The sequence below is a fragment of the Agelaius phoeniceus genome, chromosome 30, assembly GCF_051311805.1.
Source record: "Agelaius phoeniceus isolate bAgePho1 chromosome 30, bAgePho1.hap1, whole genome shotgun sequence".
NCBI lineage: Eukaryota > Metazoa > Chordata > Aves > Passeriformes > Icteridae > Agelaius > Agelaius phoeniceus.
Genome location: NC_135294.1, coordinates 6,069,842 through 6,090,259, shown reverse-complemented (window position 1 = coordinate 6,090,259; position 20,418 = coordinate 6,069,842). Strand labels below are relative to the sequence as shown.

At 67.1% G+C, this 20,418-nt stretch overlaps 2 protein-coding genes and 1 long non-coding RNA gene across 3 annotated transcripts; 1 reads left to right on the top strand and 2 right to left on the bottom strand.

Moving 5' to 3' along the window:
- Nucleotides 1-444: 444 nt before the first annotated feature.
- Nucleotides 445-2,359, top strand: BOLA3 (bolA family member 3). The gene is made up of 4 exons (XM_054650662.2): nucleotides 445-535; nucleotides 1,012-1,135; nucleotides 1,674-1,762; nucleotides 2,229-2,359. Exons 1-4 carry the CDS (start codon nucleotides 506-508, stop codon nucleotides 2,292-2,294), a joined length of 309 nt encoding a protein of 102 aa, XP_054506637.1. The 5' UTR covers nucleotides 445-505; the 3' UTR covers nucleotides 2,295-2,359.
- Nucleotides 2,360-4,259: 1,900 nt separating this feature from the next.
- Nucleotides 4,260-20,254, bottom strand: FER1L5 (fer-1 like family member 5). The gene is made up of 49 exons (XM_077191638.1): nucleotides 20,170-20,254; nucleotides 19,979-20,034; nucleotides 19,810-19,901; nucleotides 19,623-19,731; nucleotides 19,420-19,551; nucleotides 19,215-19,343; nucleotides 19,077-19,139; nucleotides 18,928-18,978; nucleotides 18,624-18,654; nucleotides 18,295-18,410; nucleotides 18,017-18,212; nucleotides 17,496-17,575; nucleotides 17,185-17,390; nucleotides 16,915-16,991; nucleotides 16,764-16,840; nucleotides 16,185-16,298; nucleotides 15,955-16,099; nucleotides 15,230-15,354; nucleotides 14,695-14,786; nucleotides 13,943-14,126; nucleotides 13,656-13,808; nucleotides 13,303-13,416; nucleotides 12,755-12,921; nucleotides 12,481-12,589; nucleotides 12,292-12,394; nucleotides 11,874-12,037; nucleotides 11,555-11,728; nucleotides 11,296-11,374; nucleotides 11,102-11,179; nucleotides 10,849-11,060; nucleotides 10,299-10,457; nucleotides 10,107-10,205; nucleotides 9,616-9,765; nucleotides 9,358-9,522; nucleotides 8,354-8,467; nucleotides 8,121-8,246; nucleotides 7,948-8,039; nucleotides 7,467-7,637; nucleotides 7,068-7,216; nucleotides 6,585-6,724; nucleotides 6,145-6,233; nucleotides 5,958-6,053; nucleotides 5,439-5,580; nucleotides 5,257-5,356; nucleotides 5,046-5,148; nucleotides 4,823-4,916; nucleotides 4,629-4,738; nucleotides 4,426-4,564; nucleotides 4,260-4,355 (listed from the first exon to the last, which is right to left on the bottom strand). Exons 1-49 carry the CDS (start codon nucleotides 20,252-20,254, stop codon nucleotides 4,260-4,262), a joined length of 5,847 nt encoding a protein of 1,948 aa, XP_077047753.1.
- On the bottom strand, nucleotides 8,758-9,180 carry LOC143696168 (uncharacterized). Its single transcript, XR_013185597.1, has 3 exons — nucleotides 9,089-9,180; nucleotides 8,945-8,986; nucleotides 8,758-8,864 (listed from the first exon to the last, which is right to left on the bottom strand). It is a non-coding gene; the product is annotated as an uncharacterized LOC143696168 (long non-coding RNA).
- Nucleotides 20,255-20,418: the final 164 nt, after the last annotated feature.

Below are 20,418 nucleotides of genomic sequence, written 5' to 3'. Positions count from 1 at the left end.
TGTGGGGTCAGGACCAGGACTTTTGTAGGATCAGGGTGGGGCCTTTTGTGGGGTCAGGAGGGGGCTATTTATGGGGTCAAGAGGGGACCCTTTATGGGGTCGGGATGAGGCCCTCTATGGGGTCAGGAGGCACTTTTTGTGGAGCCAAGTGGGGGCTTTTTTGGGTCTGGTGGGGGCTTTTTGTGGGGTCAGGATGCAGCCATTTGTACGGTCACTATGAGACCTTTTGTGGGATCAGGAGGGGATCCACTATGGGGTCAGGAGGGGGCTTTTTATGGGGCCGCGATGGGGCTTTTTGTGGGGTCAGGATGGAGCTTTTTTGGGGTCAGGAGGGGACCCTTTTTGGGGACCCTTTTTGGGGGCCCTTTGGGGGGGGCGTCGCGGCCTCTCCTGGTCCTCCGAGCCACCGGGGGGCGCTCTTGGCGGCGCAGCGCTGGCCCCGCCCCTTTTCCCAGCGGCGCGCTCTGATTGGCTGAGGCGGAGGTGACCCCGGCGCGCCCCCGGCATGGCGGCGGCGGGGCTGAGCCGGGGCCCGGTGAGTGTCCGTCAGTCCCCGTGTCCCTCTGTCCTTATCCCCGCGTCCCTCTGCCCTTGTCCCCCTGCCCTTCCCCTGCCCGTGCTCCCCTCCCGACCCGTCCCCTCCCTGCGTGTCCCCCCCGGTGCCGGTAAGCGCGGCCCGCGCCCCCTCACAATGAGCATCCCCGGGCCCGCTTCCCACCATCTCCCGGTGTTCCCTCGTTCCTTCTACCGCTCCCGGTGCTTCCGCTCCTCACAATGTCCCCAGGCACGGGTAACCCCTCCTGCCCCTCCCCAGGCCCCGTTCCCACCGCCCGATGCTCCGGTGGTGGCAGCGCCCGTTCCCGTCCCTCCTTCTCCCGGTTCGCCCGCATCTCCCAGGCTTCCGCAGCTTCCTGTGCCCTCCGCCGGTGCCGGCAGCTTCCCCTTCCCTTCCCCCGTTCCCGGGGCTGTTTTTGGGGTCCCCCCAGGGGTCTCAGGGCCGTTTCCCCCCAGCTGTTCCTGCGCTGCCGCTCCTGGCGGGGTTTGGCCTCCGGTACCGATGGGGAGTCACGGCTGGCGCAGCTGCTGCGGGAGAAGTTCCCGCGGGCCTCGGCCATCAAGGTGGTGGACATCTCAGGTAGGGCCTAAACCCGCTCGTTGTGGTCCTAAACCCACTCTTTATTACCCTAAACCCACTCTTGGTTGCCCCAAATCTGCTCTTTATTGTCCTAAACCCACTTTTAGTTGCCCTAAACCTGTTTTTTATTGCCCTAAAGCCGCTCTTTATTGCCCTAAACCCACTCTTTCTATCTGAAGCCCACTCTTTATTGTCCTAAACCTGCTCTTTGTGGTCCTAAACCTGGTTTTTATTGCCCTAAACACACTCTTGGTTGCCCTAAACCCGCTCTTTCTACCTGAAGCCCACTCTTTATTGTCCTAAACCCGCTCTTTCTATCTGAAGCCCACTCTTTATTGTCCTAAACCTGCTCTTTGTGGTCCTAAACCTAGATTTTATTGCCCTTACCCCACTCTTGGTTGCCCCAAACCCAGATTTCTTTTTAAACCCACTGGGCTGTGGGGACCCCCAGACAGGGCAGGAGTGTGAGGGTGCTCAAGCCTTGACTTCAAGTGACTTTAATGGATTTTAATTGGCGTTAATTGGGGCGGGTTCCCAGGAGGCTGCGGTGACATGTACGAGATCCACGTGGAGTCCGAGGAGTTCCGGGAGAAGCGCCCGGTGCAGCAGCACAGGATGGTGACACAGGTGTGGGGCAGGGAGGGAGAATGGAGCAGAGGGAACAGGAGAGAGGGGGTTTGGGTGAGGGAATGGGGGCAAGGGAACGGGACAGAGGGGATGGGAGAGAATGGGAAAGAGGGAATGGGAGAGAGGGAAAGGGAACAGCTGGAATAGGGGAGAGGGAATGGGGAGAAGGAGGGGAACAGGGAGAGGGAATGGGGGAAAGGGGATGGAGAGAGGGGATGGGGGTGAGGGAACGGGGGAGAGAGGGGATGAGAGAGAACAGGGAGAGAGGGAATGTGGAGAGGGGGAAGAGGGGAAGGGAGAGGGGATTGGGGGGAGGGAATGGGAGAGAAGGGATGTGGGAGAGGGAACAGGGAATGGGGGAGAGTGGATGGAGAAGAGGGAACCCACGGGGCTGAGGCTGCACCCCTGGCTGTGGCTGAGGCCGCTCCAAGGCCAGGGCAGCCCCTGAGCTGCGCTTGTCCCACAGGCGCTGAGTGAGGAGATCAAGCACATGCACGGCCTGCGCATCTTCACCTCGGCCCCCAAGGGCTGAGCCTGCCACGGTGAATAAAGAGCTCCAGGAGGGGCCCAGGGCTGCCCCCCTGGGCGTGAACCCCACCCCGTGCTGTGTGCTCAATCCCTGGGAATGGTTATTATTATTTATTACTATTAGTATTACTATTAACATTACTATTATTATTATTATTTCTGGTGGTTCCAGCCCCATTTCTGGGGTGCTTGGGTTTATGGGGAGGGGTCTTTGAGGGCCCCAGGCCCATGGGGAGGGGTCTCTGGGGGTCCCAGCCCCACTTTTGGGGGAGGCTTCGTGATTTGTGCGGGTGGTGAGCGACGCATGGAGCCAGCAGAGATCAGCCACAGCACTTCATGGGATTTTTGCCAATTTTATTTTGCCAATTGTATTTTGCCAATTTTATTTTGCCAATTTTATTTTGTCCCTTACCTTTGGCAGGCCGGGGCGGTGGCCGAACCCCTCCGGTTTGGGGGGGCCCAGCGTGGTCCCTCGGTGCCCCGGGTTGCCTGTCCTTACCTTTGCCGAGCCGGGGTTGGTGTCCGACCCCCCAGTTTGGGGGCGCCGTGTTCTCCATGCCCTTACCTTGGGCAGGCCGGGGCGGTGGCCGTGGCCCCCGATCGGGGAGCCCGGCGTGGTCCCTCGGTGCCCCGGCGGGTCTCGCTCCTTACCTTTGCTGAGCCGGGGGGGCGGTGCCGGTCCCGCTCCCGTTCGGAGGGGCCGGTACCGAGAAGGCGGCGGCGATTAAAGACACAAGGACAGCGACAAGCGGCGCATCGGCGGATCCCCATCCCTCCCAACCCTCCCCCAACGACCACCCCGTGTCGGGCTCCGGGCTGGCGGCACCGAGGACGCGGGCGGTGCCGGCGCTCCGGGGCTGGTGGTTCCGAGGGCTCGGCCGGCGCTCCGCTGTTGAATCTTCTGCTCCTCCCGTCCCGCTCCGCTGCCGCCGCTGGAACCGAACTGAGCCCGCGGCCCCCGCCGCCGCTTTATATACCCAGGCTTAGCCCCGCCCTCTCGGCCGCAGCCAATGGGAGCCGAGTGCCAACAATGAGGGGCGGGGCATAGAACGCTTTGCTTTGTTGGGAAACAATGAGGGGCGGGGCTGGAGCGGGACGGAGCGATGCGATTGGCTGAGAGGGTTCCGGGAGGGGCGGGGCCTGGGCGCACCGGGCCCCGTCACCGAAAGCGTTCGCCTCGCACCGGGGCAGGGCCGGGGCCGGGTCTGGGGCATCTCCGTCCTCCTCGGCCCGGGGGATGCTCCGGTCCGTGTCCGGTCTTCCCCCGGCCCGGGCCGGTCGCGGCGCTGCGGGGCAGGGGCGGCCCCGGGGTTCCGGCGCGGAGCGGGCATGGCTGCCGGTGTCGGTTGTCAGTGCCTCGGTGATCGTAGTCGTTGCCTCAGTGTCCGTAGTCGTTATCTCGGTGTCCGCAGTCGTTGTCTCGGTGTCCGCAGTCGTTGCCCCGGGGGATGCTCTGTCGGGATCCATTGTCCGTAGCCCCCCGGGGGATGCCCCGGCCGGGCCCCGCGGTCAGGGAGCCTGCCTGGCTCTCCCCTCCGCATCCCGCCGCGATCCGGGACCGGGCGCAGAGGGGCCGGCGCCGCTCCCCCCCTCCTCCCTCCCTCCCAGCCGCACTCCCCGGGATTTCCCCGTCCCACCCGGGGGACCGGGGCTGATGACGCTGTTGGGGTTAGGGCAGGAATTGGGGCCGAGTTTGGGACCTGAAACTGAACCTGGGACTGGGGTGGGGCTGAATTTGGGATCGGGGCTGGGCTTAGGGTGTCCGTACCCCCCCCGAGCCGCCAGAGACGGGGACGATGCTCCGGTGCTGCTCGGACAGGGCTTTGTTCAGGAGGGAACGCGGATGTTCAGCTCCCACGGCGTTCCGGACAGAGCAATCCCCTCCTGGCTGGAGAATCCACCGAGGACATCCAGAGCAGCTCGGGAGGGGGTTCAGAGCCAGGAAATCGGGGACCCGGGCGGCTCCTCCTCAGCGCTGTGTCCGGGGATGCTTCGTGGCCGGCAGCTCCTTGGTGGGGGCCGGCAGGAGCAGGCGCGGGTCAGCCACCTTCACCTTGAGGGTGCTCTGCAGGGGGACACAGGGACTCAGGGCGCGTTCAGGGGTGACAGAGGGGTGTTCGTGGGGCTGTGCTGACCGGGAAGAAGGAATGGAGCAGCAGGAGCAGCAGGAGCGCCGCCAGCCCCAGCCCGAGCCACAGCAGGTAGCGCCAGTGGACGCCGTAGCGGACGAGCTTCAGTGGGGAGCGCAGCCACAGGAACGAGGACTTGGGGCGCCTGCAGGGACACCGGGCTCAGCCACCGCCCGTGCCCCTGTCCCCTCCTGCTGTCCCCGGCTCACCTGGGCTCAGGCAGGGTCGGGTGCTTGTTGGGCTCCTCCCGGCCCTTCCCCACCGGCCGCTCCTCGGCCTCCTGCGCCGACAGCAGCTCCAGGCTCAGCTCCAGCTTCCCCTGCGGGGCCCGGGGGGGGCGGTTGGATCTGTCCCCGCTGTCCCACAGCCCCGTGGGGATGTCCCCAACCTGTCCCCAGCCTACCGAGAGGCGCTGGCCGCCGTCCTCGTGCATGGTGCAGGGCCACCAGCCCCGCGCCCTCCTCCTGCGGAACAGGTTCAGGGACGGGCGCTGCAGCGCCGGGGAGCGGAACCAGCGCCGGTAGAGGCGCCGGGAGAGCCGGGCCAGGGGCAGCCAGACCCGGGAGAGCCGGGCCAGGGAGAGGCAGGCCCGGGAGAGCCGGGTCCGGATGAACCGCGGCAGGGAGAGCCAGGGCCACGAGAACCAGGGCAGGTCCGACGGCGAGGCCCGGCACAGGCGGGCGCTGCGGGCCGGGCGGGGCAGCCGCGTCAGCTCCAGCTCCAGGATCCCTGCCGGACAGGCCAGGGGATGGCTCCGTCACCAGTGGGAGCTCCCTGTCACCAATGGGTGCTCCCTGTCCCCTGAAGTGTCCCCCCGGTGGTGACACGGGCTCTCACCCAGCAGATCGTCCGCCTTGAACTTGTCATTGTCCCACACCTGCAGGATGAGCTTGGGCGGCACCTTCAGCAGGGTCTCGTCCAAACTCCACACGTGCTCCTGCCCGGGGACACGGCAAGGTCCCACACGTCCCCAGGCCGTGTCCCCGGGCTGTGTCCCCTCGCTGTCCCCTGTCTCTGACCTTGCGGCGGATGGCGCAGAGCTTCTCAGCCGCCAGGAACTCGAAGGGGAACACAAAGCGCCAGTTGAAGGCGCCACGGCCGTCCAGGGAGCGATAGTGGATGTCGGTGTGCTGCCGCTGCTCGGGGAGCCCGTCCAGCCACCTGCGGGGACAGCAATGTCACCCGTGTGTCACCGCCCAGGGGACACTGAGGTCACCTCTGCACCTATCCCAGCCACCTGCAGGGACAGCAATGTCACCCGTGTGTCACTGCCCAGGGGACACTGCGGTCACCTCTGCACCCATCCCAGCCTGTTCAGCCACCTGGGGGGACACTGCTGTCACCCCTGTGCCACTCCAGCCATCCATGCCACCCCAGAGGGGACACCGCTGTCACCACTGTGCCCACATGGATGGGGACACCCTGGTGTGACAGGGACCCTGGGGATGGGGACCCTGTGGTGACAAAGGAGCTGCCAGGGGCTCTGGGGTGAGCAGGACAGAAGCTGGGGGGTGACAGGGGACACGATGGGGACACACCCGGACACGTAGATGTCACTCATGCGCTGGCCCAGCAGGTTGACGTCCCCGGGCTCCGTGTCCCGCACGTTCCACACCACGCAGCGCAGCTCGTACCTCGGGGGGGGACAGGGATGGGTCTGTCACCTTCGTCACCTTCCCCCCGGGCTGGCCCTGTCCCCACGGGGCTCTCCTGTCCCCCACTCACCCCTCGGCCTTGCGGGGGTCGATGTTCACGGGGGGCCCGGGGGGGCCGAGGCTGGTGGGGAAAATGTCCACCCACATCTGCACCTTGCCCTGGGGACACCGGGATGGGCTGGCACTGGCACAAGTGTCCCCAAGCGTCCCCACTGTCCCAGGCTCCTCATCACCACAGGGTCCCTTTGTCCCCCCAGCACCTGCCCTTGTCACCCCCCTGCCCATTCACCCACTCCTGGGGTTCCTGGCACCCACCCCAATGTCCCCGTCACCACAATGTCCCCATCCCAGTGTCCCTGTCCCCACGGTGTCCCCATCCCCAGTGTCCCTGTCCCCACGGTGTCCCCATCCCCACGTTCTCTGTCACCCCGGTGTCACCACCACCCCTCCCCGCCAGGTGTCACTGTCACCCCCAGCCCGGTGTCGCTGTCCCCACGGTGTCGCTGTCACCTGCTCCAGGCCGGGCCGGGCGCGGCTCTGCAGCCCGCGGGTCTCCAGGTGCTCCGGGACGAGCCCGCACAGGTTCAGCACGTGCAGGGCCAGGCGCTCCCGGGGGGCCCCGGCGTGGCGGGGCGGGGGGTGGCCCCGCTCTGTGACACCGAGCCACTGTCACCCGCCCGACAGCCACCCCACGGACCCCCCAACAGCCCCGACCTACCCCAGACCCACCCCAGATCCCCCAAATCCTCCCCCAGACCCCTCCAGACTCGCCCCGATCCCCCCAACACCCCCAAATTACCCCAGACCCACTCAGATCCCCCAAACCCCCCCCAAGATCCCTGGAAACCACCCCAAACCCTCCCCAGAACCTCCCAAACCCCCACCAGACTTTCCCCACATCTTTCCAAACCCCCCAGAACCCCCACATCCCCATCAGATCCCCCCCCAAACCCCCCCAGCCCCTCCCCAGCCCCTCCCCATCCCTGCCCTCACCGAAGTGGCTCAGCTGGAAGCGCTGCCCGCCCAGGCTCAGGGCGGTGCCCCCGCGGCTGAAGCGGGGCCCGCGCAGCCCCCGCGCGGCCGCCAGGAGCTCCAGGGCCCGGCTGGGGCACAGCTGATCCCGCCAGCAGGCGGGGCCCGCGCTGGGGACACGGCAGTGGCACCTCTGCTCTGCTGGGAGTCACCCCTGTGCCCACCCCGGCCCTCTGTGCCCGCTCCGTGCCATCCCCCTGTGCCCCCCAAACCCTCCCGTGCCCCCCATCCTGCCCCTCCTCGTGGCCCAAATCCCTCCGTGCCCCCTCCCTGCCATCCTCCTGTGCCCCCGTGTGCCCATCATGCTCCCTCCTGTCCCCCTCCCAGCCCTCCGTGTCCCCTCCCCGTGTCCCCTCTCACGTGTGGTACAGGGTGGGCAGCCCGCAGTGGGCACGGTGGTGGGACAGCAGCCGGTCCTCCAGGTCGATGGTGGTGCTGCCGATCTCCTGGTCTGGTGGCACCTTGTCGTGGTCCATGATTGTCACCCGCAGGTCCTTCTCCAGGGGGATGGTGGCCGTCAGCTCAAACATCCTGGGGGCAGCGGTGTCATCAGCCCGGGGGTGGCACGGGGACAGGGACCCGCGGGGACAGGGGAGCTGGGGACATGGGACATGGCAGGGCGGGGAGTGGGACAGGTGGGGACACAGGAAATGGGGCAGGTGGGGACACAGGGACATGGCAGGGCAGGGAATGGGACAGGAGGGGACACAGGGACATGGCAGGGCAGGGAGTGGGACAGGAGGGGACACAGGGAATGGGATCTGGTGGCACAACAGCGCTGGGAATGTCGCCCCCAGTGCCCCCTGGAGGTGACAGCGCCACCAGGGCCACCCGGCCGCACCTGCCGAAGACGGGCTCCAGGGTGTTGGGCACGTACTGGTCCCGCTGTCCCAGCGTCCTCTTGCCCAGCGCCACCCGCACGTAGGGATCGCTCTGGGTGGGGCACGGAGGGGACACGGCGGTGACACCGGGCACGCCCCGCCCCGCCCGCCCCGGGGTCCCCGCCGTGCTCACCAGCCCGGTGACATCGCGGGGGGACAGCTCGAAGGCTCGCACGATGTAGACGCGCACCAGGCACGGCTGCGGCTGGGGCGGCGGCAGCCGCTGGAAGCAGCGCGGGCCGGGGGCGGCTCCGGCGGCCTCGGGCACGGGGTAGATGCGGAACAGCCCCTGAGAGAGCCCCCGGTGCCCTCGGGGGTCCCGCCCCGCCGCCGCGGGTCCCACGGGGGTACGGGGGGTTCACCCACCTTGAAGCTGCCCGCGGGCTCGGGGGCACGGCCGGGTTTGCACAGGGGCAGCGTCTGGCAGAAATCCTGCAGCCCCTGGAACTCGGGCACCGCCTCCAGCTCGCAGCCGTAGATCTGCGGGGCAGGGCCAGGCTCGGGACAGCCCCGGGCCCTTCTTCATCCTTGTCCCCATTCCCTCCTCATCCTCATCCTTGTCCCCATTCCCTCCTCATCCTCATCCTTCTCCCCTCCCCAGCTTCATCATCCTTGTCCTCCTCAGCTTCATCCCCCTCCCTGTCCTCACCCACTCCCCTCATCCTCCCTGTCCCCATCCTGTCCCTGTCCCCAGCTGTCCCTGTCCCCATCCCAGGGCAGGTCCCAGGCTCTGGCTCACCTTCAGTCTGTCCCCGTTGGGGGATTTGGGGTCCTTGTCCTCCATGGACGCGTAGAATTTGCTCCACCAGTCCCTCTCCTCCTCCTCCTCCTCCTCATCATCCTCGTCCTCATCCTCGTCTTCTTCATCTTCCTCATCCTGGTGGGGAGCAGGAGCAGGTGGGCACAGGTGGCCCTGGTGGCGTCTCCTGTGCCACCTGTCCCCGTTCCTGTGCCCACCTGGTCCTCAGCCCGCTTGTTCCTGAGGTAGCCCAGCAGGTCCTGCAGGGAGCAAAGGGCTCTTGGGGAAACTGAGGCACGGGGCTGGGCAGTGCCAGCATCCAGCAGTGCCAGGGCTGGTGCCAGGCGACCAGGGGGACTCACCTGAGCCATCCTGGCTGGGGATACGGCCAGGAACAGGGAACACCAACGTCTGCAGGGGCTGGAGGAGGCGGGCACGGAGAGGAGCTCGTCTGAGGGACAGAGGGACAGGGGGGTGAGGGAGGGGACAGCTGGGACACGGGGCTGGGGACAGCTGGGATGGGGCAGGGGATACAAAGGGTGAGGCAGGGATGGGACAGGAGGCACCAGGGATGGGACAGGTGGCACCAGGGACGGGCAGGGATGGCACGGGCAGTACCTGGCATTGACACAAGCGTTTCAGAGCCACTGCCGGGCTCCTGGCGGGGCGGGGGGCAGCGGTACCGGCCCAGCTCCCTGACGCTGGCCTGGCCCAGCAGCAGCCGCCGCTCGGGGCCCGCGCGGTGCCAGAGCCGCAGGCGGATGGGCGGCACGAACCGCTCCTCCTCGGGCAGCGCCTGCGGGGACAGCCCGGGGCCAGCCCGGGGACAGCCCGGTCACCGCGGCCACACCCGGGCCCGCTCCCGCTCCCGCCCCCGTCCCGCCCTCACCAGGGTGAGCAGGAAGGCGTTGCTGGGGAAGTTGGGGTTGGTGGCCGTGTCCTGGATCGGGGGCGTCCACAGGCTCTGCTCCCCCCACTGCAGCTCCAGCCGCGGCTCCCGCACGGCCCCGCGCAGCCCCCGCAGCCCCCAGGCCAGCACCTGGCGGGACACGCGGCCCCTGTCACCGGGGTGCTGTCCCCATCCGTGTCGCTGTCCCCTCTCCTGTCCCCATCCGTGCCCCTGTCCCTTCCCCTGCGCTGGCTTTGCCTTCTCCCCTGTGTGCCCGCGCTCATCTTCGCTCCTGTTCTTGTCCCTGGCCTCTCTCCACCCCCGGTCCCTGTCCTCATGAGCTTCAGCTCTGCCCGCAGCCTCTGCCACGCCCAGGTTGCATCTCCAGTCTCGTCCCCATCCCACCTTTATCCCTGTCCCATCCCTGTCCCCATCCCATTCCCGCCCCACGCTTGTCCCCGCGCTGTCCCCTCCCCGCAGGTGGCTCCCACCTCCAGCGCCACCGTGTGCAGGCGCGGCCGCAGCTCCGGGGGGATGCCGAACCCGTCCTTGCTCAGGGGCGGGGGCCTGAGCGGGGCCGGGGACCCGTCCTGCCGTGAGGGGGGGACACCGTGACAATGCCACCCCGGCCCTGGGTGCCCTCCCTCTGCGACACCCCCGCGTCACCCCTGTCACCGCCTCACCTCGGGCTCCTGCAGGAGCTCGAAGGCCGCCAGCAGCTCCCCGGCCGGGCCCCGCGGGCCCCGCAGCGGGTGGGGCTGGAGCCGGGGCGGCTCCCGGAGCGCCGCGTCCAACCAGACCCGCGGGGAGCACACGCAGCGGCCCAGGAGCACCGCGGGGCCCTGCGAGGAGAGCCTGAGCAGGGGCTGGCCCAGCCGGGGGTGTCCCTGCCCCTGCATCCCTGACAGCCCCAGCCTTCCATCCCTGACAGCCCCAGCCTTTCATCCGTGATCCCTGTCCTTCCATCCCTAACACCTCCATCCTTCCATCCCTGAGCCCCTGTCCCTCCATCCCTCCTGCCAGCCCTCCATCCATCCATCTATTCATCCATCCATCCATCCATCCATCCATCCATCCATCCATCCATCCATCCATCCATCCATCCATCCCTCTGCTCCCACCCTTCCCTCCCTCCCTCCCTCCCTCCATCCTTCCCTCCCCGATCCCCCATTCCTCATCCCCTCCTTTGCTCCCATCGCTCCTGCCCTCCCCCGTGCCCGGTGTGTCCCGTACCTGTCCCCGCTGGTCCCACACCTCCACCACCACGGCCGGGGGGTCCCTCCTGACGCCTCGGGGATCCCCGAACAGCGGCACCCGGGGGAACAGCAGCGTCTGCTCCCATCGCGGGTCCAGCGCTCCCTGCACCGTCCCCGTGCGCTGGCTCAGGGACAGGAACGACACGTGCGCGGTGGCATCTGGGGACAGCGACACCGTCAGCGCCGGGGCTGCCGGCGGGGCGGCGTCCAGGGGCGGGCGGGGATCCCACCTATGGAGGTCCTGGCGCTGCCGGGCGCCAGATCCAGCGCCTGGAAGATGTAACAGCGGAGCTGGAAGCGGCCGGGGCCTGGGGACAGCCGGGGGTCAGGGGGGGCTGCGAGCCCCCGGCCCTTCCCGACCCCTCCTGACCCCTCCCCGGTCACTCCTCGGCCCCTCCCGGTCCCTCCCGGCCCCCGGGCTCACGTTGGAAGCTGCAGAGGATGAAGGGGGGCGGCTGCTGCAGGGCCACCTCTGGACTGTCCTGGGCCGGCTCGTTGGTGTCCTGTGAGGAGGGACAGGGCTGGGCTGGGGGGACCCTGCTGTCCCCCTGTCCCCTGTCCCACCGTGGCCGCGCTCCACGGGGCTCCATCCCTCCCTCTTCCCTCCCTTCCATCTCCCCTCCCTCTCCACACCTCCCGTTCCCGCGGGTCCCTCCCGTTCCCCCGGTCCCTCCCGTTCCTACCGGGGCTCCCTGGAGCAGGAAGAGCGGCGCCACGGCCGCGGGCTCGGCGGGCACGAGGCTGCGCTGCCAGCGCCGCCGGCGGCACCGGGGGCCGGCCGGGACCTTGGGCTGGAAGGCGCAGCCCCAGAAGCACTCGGGCTGCCAGGCCTCGTCCTCCCACAGCTCCTCGGGGTCCTGGAGGGGACAGGGTGACACGAGGACAACAGTCCTGTTGTCACCCCCTGGGCCTGTCACCCTCATCCCCATCACACCCCATCCTTGTCATCCCTCTTTGTCACCTCCCTCCCCGCCGCCCCGTCCCTGTCTCCGTGTGTGTCACCAGGGTGCTGCAGGTGTCCGTGTCCCGCTCCTGTGTCCAGCTGTCGCTGTCCCTGTGGCGGACCCGGAGCCAGCGCCGGCGCCGCAGGGTGTGGCACTGCTGTCCCTTGCTGTGCCACGCTGCCGGGGGGCTGCCATCCTCCGTGCCCAGCCCGTACTGCCAACCTGCACACAGGGCTCAGCTCCTTCCCTGCCACCGTGTCCCTGCCACCCCCATCCTGTCACCTTCATCCCTGTCACCTTCATCCCTGCCACCCCCATCATCCTCATCCCTGTCACCTTCATCCCTGTCACCCTCACCCCTGCCACCCCATCCCTGTCACCTTCATCCCTGTCACCCCCATTCTGTCACCTCTATCCCTGTCACCCCCATCCCTGTTGTCCCCACCCTGCTGTGCCCACTGGGACCCCCCACTCACCGTCCTCATCCTCGGCCCCCTCCGTGTCCACGTGCCAGTCACTGGTGACGTGCCAGCCCTGGGGACACGCCACCTCTTCCTTTGGTGGCACTGCCACTCCCTTCTGCAAAACCAGGTGGGCGCTGAGCAGTGACACTCTGGTGTCACCCACCCTGTCCCCACATTGTCCCCACGTTGTCCCCCACTCACGGCGTCTGTGCTGGCCGTGCTGGCCCAGCCCCCGCTGGGGTCTCGGCTCTGGTTCTCGTAGAGCTCCTCCAGCACTGCGGTCCCTGCGCCCTCTGCCCGTGCCAGCACCCTGGGGACAGCGGGGGACAGGGCTGGGTCACCGTGCTCCCTGCACCCTGGGGACACCAGGGGACACGGCTGGGTCACTGTGCTCCCTGCACCCTGGGGACACCAGGGGAACTGCTGGGTCCCCGTGCTCCCCGCAGGGACAGGGGTGGCTGTGCCCTGTGCTCACCGCCGCCGCGGCCGCTCCGCGCTCCAGGGCCCGTCCCAGCGCCAGCCCTTGGGGGGCTGCAGCTCCTCCGGGGGGGGCAGGGCCCGGCCGGAGCTGTCGGAGAACGCGGGGGGCCCCAGGAGCCGCCGGGGCCCCCATTTCCCCAACAGCCGCGTCTGGTTCTCGAACTGCGGGGACACCGTGCCCGGCCTTGGGGACACTGTGGGGGGCTGGCCCCTCCCAGGTGGCCCCTCCCAGGTGCTGGCCCCTCCCAGGTGGCCCCTCCCAGGTGCTGGCCCCTCCCAGGTGCTGGCCCCTCCCAGGTGCTGGCCCCTCCCCACTGTCCCTTCCCAGTGCTGTCCCCTCCCGTTCTGTCTCTGCTATCCCCGTGCTGCCCCCTCCCCTGTCCCCGCTGTCCCCTGTATTCTCCCTGTGCTGTCCCCCATGCTGTCCCCATACTGTCCCCACCCCTATCCCCACTGTCCCCATGCTGTTCCCTGTACTCTCCCCACGCTGCCCCCGTGCTGTCCCCTCCCCTGTCCCCTCCCCTGTCCCCACGCTGTCCCCACCATCTCGCTGTAGAAGCTCAGGCTCCCCCCGAGCAGCCGGGCCAGGTCGCCACTCTCGGCCACTCGCCCCAGCCACAGCCACACCCGCACCTGGGCCTGGCTGTCCCCGCAGCCCTGAGTGACACAGAGAGTGGCAGAGTGTCACCAAGGGGCAGGGACACGTGGGGATGTGCAGAGTGGGGACATGGGGGGGACGCAGAGCAGGGACTTGGAGGAGATGAGGTGGGAATAGAGAGGGGATGTGGAGAGGGACAGAGGGGACATGGAGGGGACAAGGAGGGACAGCAGGGGACATGGAGGGGACAGCAGGGGACAGCAGGGGACACGGAGGGGACAGCAGCGGGAGCCCCCACCAGGAACAGGGTGAGGATCCTCCCGCAGAGGCGGCCGCAGGCACCGGGGCCGTGCGGGGAGTGCAGGACATCGGTGGCGGGGACACGGGCCGAGGCCACCCGGAGCTGGCCCTGCAGCAGCCACAGCTGCACGTCGGGGACACCGGCCTGGGGCTGTGGGGGCACGGGGACAGGGGTGAGAGCGGCACCGGAACGGGGACAGGAACCGCCCCAGAGGGACCCCGGGCACACCCAGCCTCAGCACGGTGGGGTTGGGGTTTGTTCCCCTTTGGGGTTTTCGGTGTCACCTCCACGGCCAGCGCGGCCGCGCGCCGCAGCCACCCCTGGGCCATGGTCCCCAGGGTGTCCCCGTGCCGGGCCTCGGCCCTGGCCTCGCGCTGCAGCCGCTGCAGGAGGCGGCGCCGGCAGCTCCGGAGCTGCTGGTCCAGGGCAGTCAGAGCGGGCTGTGCCTCCAGGTACTGCAGGGCGGCCCTGCAGGGCCCAGAACAGCCCAAAATCACCCCAAAATCACCCCAAAAACATCCCAGAATCACCCCAAAACCACCCCAGCCCAGGGCAGCCCTGCAGGGCCCAGAACAGCCCAAAATCACCCCAAAATTACCCCCAAAAAACATCCCAGAATCAACCCAAAATCATCCCAGAATCAACCCAAAATCACCCCAAAAACATCCCAGTCCAGGGCGGCCCAAACCAGCCCAAAAGCACCCCAAAACATCCCAAAATCATCCCAAAAGACCCCAAAACCTAAAGGATCACCCCCAAATCCCCAGTTTCACCCCCAAAATTCTTTGTCCCAACAATTCCTTGGTTTTCCCCCAAACGCTCCATCCTCCCACCAAAAACCCCATTTCCACCCCAAACACACCTCAGTCCCCCCATCCCATTTCCACCCCGAACTGCCCCCCAGAATGTTCCACTGTCCCCCAAAGTGTCCCAGATTGTCCCAAATCCCCCCCAGCCCCCACTGCCAGCCCCATTTCACCCCAGATTCGGGATCCCCCAGCCCCAAACCCCAGCGCTGGCATTTGGGATCTCTCACTCGCAGTCCTGCTCCAGCTCCCGCAGCAGCTTTGTCCTGATGTCCCTGGTGGTGTCCTCGCGGTGTCCCTGCAGCTTGGCCAGGTTCCTCTCCTGGGAATGGCCCCAAAATGTCCCCAAAGGGATTTGGGGTCAATCCCACCCCAAACCGTTCCCACAGGGGTTTGGGATTGATCCCACCCCAAACTGTTCCCATATGGATTTGGGATCAGTCACAGCCTAAACTGTCCCCAAATGGATTTGGGGTCAATCCCACCCCAAACCTTTCCCATTCAGGTTTGGGATCGATCCCACTCCATCCCGGCTGGATTTGAGGTCAATCCCACCCCAAACCATTCCCACTCGGGTTTGGGATTGATCCCACCCAGATTTGGGGTCATCTCCAGCTGGATTTGGGATCAGTCCCACTCTGATTTGAGATCATTCCCAGCTGGATTTGGGATCAGTCCCACACAGATTTGGGGTCAGTCCTGCCTGGATTTGGGACCATCCCCACCCGGATTTGGGGTCGGTCCCACCCGGATTTGGGGTCTCACCAGGTGGTGGCACAGCGCTCGCAGGAGGTTCAGGCTGTCCCAGCGGTGCCCAGCGTCCTCCCACTGCGAGGTGACAGCGGCCACGGGTTTGTCCCCAAACCATGGCAGGTAGTGGTAGAGGTTCCCTAAACCCGGGAAAATCGGGAAAATCGGGAAAATCGGGAAAACCGGGGTCAGGACAGACCTGGCCACGCTGCTGAGGGGCGGCGGTGGCTTCCTGGGAGGTGTCACGGGATCATCTGAGATTCCCAAAGTGTCCCCTAATCCGTAGGTGACATCTCCCAGCACCACCTAATCCATGTCCTCAACACCCCAAAACACCCCAAAATTACCTCAGCCCAGGGTGCCCTTGCAGCACCCCAAAATACCCCAAAATCACCCCAGAATCACACAAAAGACATCCCAAAACACCCTAAAATCACCTCAGCCCAGGACGTCCTGGCAGTGTCCCAAAACACCCCAAAGTAACCCAGAATCAACCCCAAACAACCCAAAATCCCCCAAAACATCCCCAAACACCCTAAAATCCCCCAAAACCACCCCAAATCAGCCCTAAATAACCCCAGACCTCCCACGCATGCGGCTCAAACCCTCCAATAATTACACCAATTAACCAATCCCGGCAACTAATCACCCCCGCGCTGTCCCACCGCCCCCTTCCCAAGTGCCACCACCCGCGGGGAGGCGACAGCGGCACCGGCGCCCCCCGGGCTGTCCCCGCTCACCGTCGAAGGCGGGCAGGGCGGGCGCGGTGGCGGCCGCGGCGCTGCCCATGCCCAGCTCCAGGCTCAGCGCCCCGGGGCCGCCGGGCACGGCGGTGGCCGAGTAGAAAACGCCGCAGAGCCCCAGCGGGCAGCGGGGCAGGCGGCTCTGCGGCGAGGAGAAAGCCAAGGGCGCTCAGCTGGCGCTGCGGGGCGCGGGTGGCAGCAGCCCCGAGGTGTCCCCGTGTCCCCACCTGCGCCCGCTCGGCGTCCACGGGGGCCACGGCGTCTCGCTGGCGCCCGGGCGGGGTCCCCATGTGCGTGCAGAGCTCCAGCAGCAGCCGGCCCCGGAAAACCGGCCCCGAGTGCTGGGAAACCAGCCCGGGCTGTGGGGTGGTCCCGCGGCCACCCCAAATGTCCCATTGTCCCCTAAAGTCCTGCCCCAACAATTCCTGTTTTCCCTTAAGTGCCCCATTCTCTGTTACCCCCATCGCATTTTCATCCCATTCTCCATTCCCCTATCCCATTTACACCCCATTCTCTGTTTCCCCCATCCCATTTACACCCCAATCTCCGTTTCCCCCATCTTATTTCACCCCCAAAGTCCCACTGGCCTTGAAAACATCCCAAATTCCCTTTCCCATTCCCCAAACCCTCTCTGACAAGCCCATTCCCCCTCCAAACCCCCCGTTTCATCCTGCACTGCCCCATTCCCACCCCAAACATCCCATGGCCCTCAGAAATCCTTCCTTTGCCCCAATAACTCCTGATTTTCCCCCCAGATGCCCCAATGCACCCCAAAAACCCCATTTCCCCCAAACCCTGCTCCGTACCCTGGCAGCGTCCGCCCGGGGGCCGTAGAAGGGCAGGAAGCTGGGCCCGAAGGAGGGGAAAAACCCGGGGGTCCCCTCTGGGGGCAGAGAAAAGGGGGTTCAGGGTGGGCTCTGCCTCATGGGGACCCCAAAAAGGGACAGCCCCGCTCACCCTCGAGCTCGTCGGCACCCCGGGAGATTTGGGACAGCTTCAGGGTGGCTCTGCCCACGGCTTTGCTCCGGCACGACCTGGGGGGACACGGTCAGGGGTCCCCCGAACGCGGGGGGGGGGTCCCCAAACCCCGAGGAGTGTCCCCTAATCGGGGGATGTCCCCCCAAACCCGCGTGGAGTCCCCCAATCCCGGGGATGTCCCCCAAACCCGCGGGGTGTCCCCCAATCCCGGGGATGTCCCCCCAAACCCGCGGGGTGTCCCCCTCTCACCCACGCAGGATTTCCAGCAGGATCTCGTCACAGATGGGGGGCAGCTGCGGGGACAGAACAGCGCCGAGTGTGGCTGTGGAAATGGGGGTGTCCCCCTTTTTGGGGTGCCCCTCTTTGGGGCCGGGGCCGCTCCTCACCCGCAGCGGGAAGAACAAAGCCTCGTTCCACTCGGCGCTGGCATCGGCGGGCACCGCGCGGGTGCAGAGCTGCGGCGGGGACAGCCGTGAGCCCCCGGGAGGACCGGGCACCCCCAGGGCCCCCGGGCACCCCCAGGGCCCCCGGGCACCCCAAATTCCCCGCCCGGCGCTCACCGTCCTGCCCGCAAAGCCGACCCGCACCGACACCTTCAGCGCGCCCGCGGAGCCGCCCAGGCACGGCCGCGCTGGCTCCGCTGCACAGGGATGGTGAGCAGCGAGATTTTGGGGGGTCCCCAAATCCATCCCCACCCCAAATCCCCCCCGGTTCCCACCCTGTGGCAAGCAGGGAGTCCCCAAATCCACCCTTCGCCCCAAATTCCCAGAGTTACCACTCAGTGTGGAGCAGGGGGGTCCCTAAATCCACCCTTCACCCCAAATTCCCCCATGTCCACCTTGTGATGAGAAGGGGGGGTCCCTAAACCCACCCCCACCCCAAATCCCCGGTGTCCCCACCCTGTGGCAAGCAGGGGGTCCCCAAATCCACTCTTTACCCCAAATCCCCGCTGTCCCCACCCTGTGGTGAGCGGGGGAATCCCCAAATCTGCTCCCACTCCAAACCCTGATGTCTCCATCCCAATTCCTGATGTCCCCACCCCAATGTTCAGTGTCCCCACCCCAATTCCCGGTGTCCCCACCCCACACTCCGATGTCCCCACCCCACACTCCGATGTCCCCACCCCACACCCCGGTGTCCCCACGCCACAGCCCGGTGTCCCCACCCCGCGGCAGGTCCTCGGCGCGGAACACGCGGATCTGCAGCGTGGTGGCGCAGGGCGGTGGCCGCAGCAGGTTGGCCTCCACATCCTCATCGCCCGGCAGCACCTCCTGCTCCTGGGGGTGGGAAGGGGGGCAGGTGACAGCCTGGGGACCTCCAGGAGGGATTTGGGGGTGCCGGGGAGGGCGGGGCGCTCACCTGGGCGCGCTCCCCGGCGCGGCGCACCACCAGGCTGACCTGCAGGAAGCCCTGCGAGCGGCCGTCGCGGTGCCGCGGGTGCTGCAGGCTCAGCCACTTCCCGCTCAGGCTGCGCCCTGCCCGCCGGGGACACCGCCGTCACCTCCTCGGTGGCACCGGAGCCACGCCCGAAACCTCCCCAAAACGCGCGGTGCTCCCCCAAAATGAGGTTTCAGCCCTGGCCGGGGCCTGCCAGAAACACCTCCCGAAATGTGTCACCCCAAAGTGTGTCACCCCAAAATGTGTCACCTAGTGCCACCCACCCCGTGCCACCCCACCCCTGTTGTTACCTGGGGCAGAGTAGATGGTGCCGACATCGAGCTGTGGGAATGGCAAAGGAGGTGAGAGTGCTCTGACAGCCCATTCCCAGTGCCCCATGCCCAAATCCCCATTCTCAGTGCCCCATTCCCAAATCCCCAATTCCAAACTCCATTCCCAAACCCCAATCCCCAATTCCAATCCCCATTCCCAAACCCCAATCCCCCATTCCCAAACCCCAATCCCAATCCCCCATTCCCAATCCCCCATTCCAATCCCCCATTCCAATCCCCCATTCCCAATCCCCATTCCCAACCCCAATCCCCCACTCCTCACCTCGAAGATGCCGATGACGGGTTTGGTGCAGATGTTTGGTGAACGGAGCACCTGGGACAGGGAAGGGGACACGGCTGTCCCTGTGTCCTTGTGTCCCTGCCCCTGTGTCCCTGTGTCCCTGTCCCCCCAGTGCCACCTCTCCGTCCCACCTGGATCTGGATGGGCTGTGCCACCAGCTGCTCCGGCGTCACGTGGAAATCCTGGCAAAACACCTAGAGCCCAGAGAAGGGACAGTGAGGGCGGGCCGAGGGACAGTGGCGGTGCCCGTGTCCCCTCCGCGGCGTCACCTCGTTGAAGTAGGGGTTGTTCCCGCTCTGGCTGCGGCTGCGGAAGTTCTGCTTCCCGATCTGCACCCTCACCACGGGTTTGATGGCGTTGCCCCGCAGCTGGCGGCCCTTGATGACCCTCACCCGGACCTGCGGGGTGGCACTGGCGTTGTGGCCATGAGGGGACGTCACCCCCCGGCTGCCGCCGTGCCCGTGGGTGCCGTACCTGGAAATCCTCTTTCCTGTCCGCGGGTGCCACCCCCAGCGGCTCCAGGGCCACCTGGCCGTGCTCGGTGGTGACAGGGACGTCCCCGGCCGCACCGTGCGGGTCGTGGTAGCAGCGGAGGGTGACGGTGCACTGCAAGGGGACAGGGACACGGGGACAGTGCCACCTCGGGGTGCGGTGGGGTGCGGTGGGGCTGGGCTCACCCCCGTGGGCCGGTCCCGGTGGTCCAGCAGCGGGATGTCCCTGACGGCCATCGGCAGCCTGGGGTTGGCCGCCAGCTCGCCCAGTGACACCGTGGTGGCACCCAGGTCCCTGTGGGAGTGGGGGACACGGTGAGGGTGGCCGCGGTGAGGGGTGGCCGCAGGGTGTCCCCCCGGGGCTGGCACTCACCCCTGGGGCAGCAGGCAGTCCCCACGCCACAGGCGCAGGCCCAGCGTGTCCGTGGCACTCAGGGGACACGTGTCCAGCGGCCACACCAGCTCCTGAGGGGGGTGACACGGCTCAGGGGGGGTGACCCCGTGTCCCTGTGCCACCACGGGTCACACTGGGGCCACCTCACCTCATTCCAGGTGAGGCTGCGCTCCTCGGGCACCACCTGGGTTCTCCTGGGGACCCCTGTGTGGGACAGGAGGGGTGGTGGCACCTCAGGATGGGGACATGTGGCAGCGAGCGTGGCCCTTGCTGCGTGGCCAGTGCCACCCGATGCCATGGCGTGTCCCACACCCCGCAGTGTTCCCAACCCCGCCGTACCTCGGAAGCAGACGGACAGCAGGACACCGGGACCGAAGCCGGTGGCCCCGGGAATGTTGACGGCGACCACGTGGCAGCGTAGCATGGCCACGGAGCGCTGGCACCGGGGACGGAGCTGTCACCAAGGGGGTGCCACCAACGGGGCGACCCCCGAGGCGCTGTCACCGGGGATGGCTGCAGGTTTGTCACCAGGGGGCGCCACCAATGTGCCACCCCCGAGGTCAGGGCACCGGCGGCAGGTTTGTCACC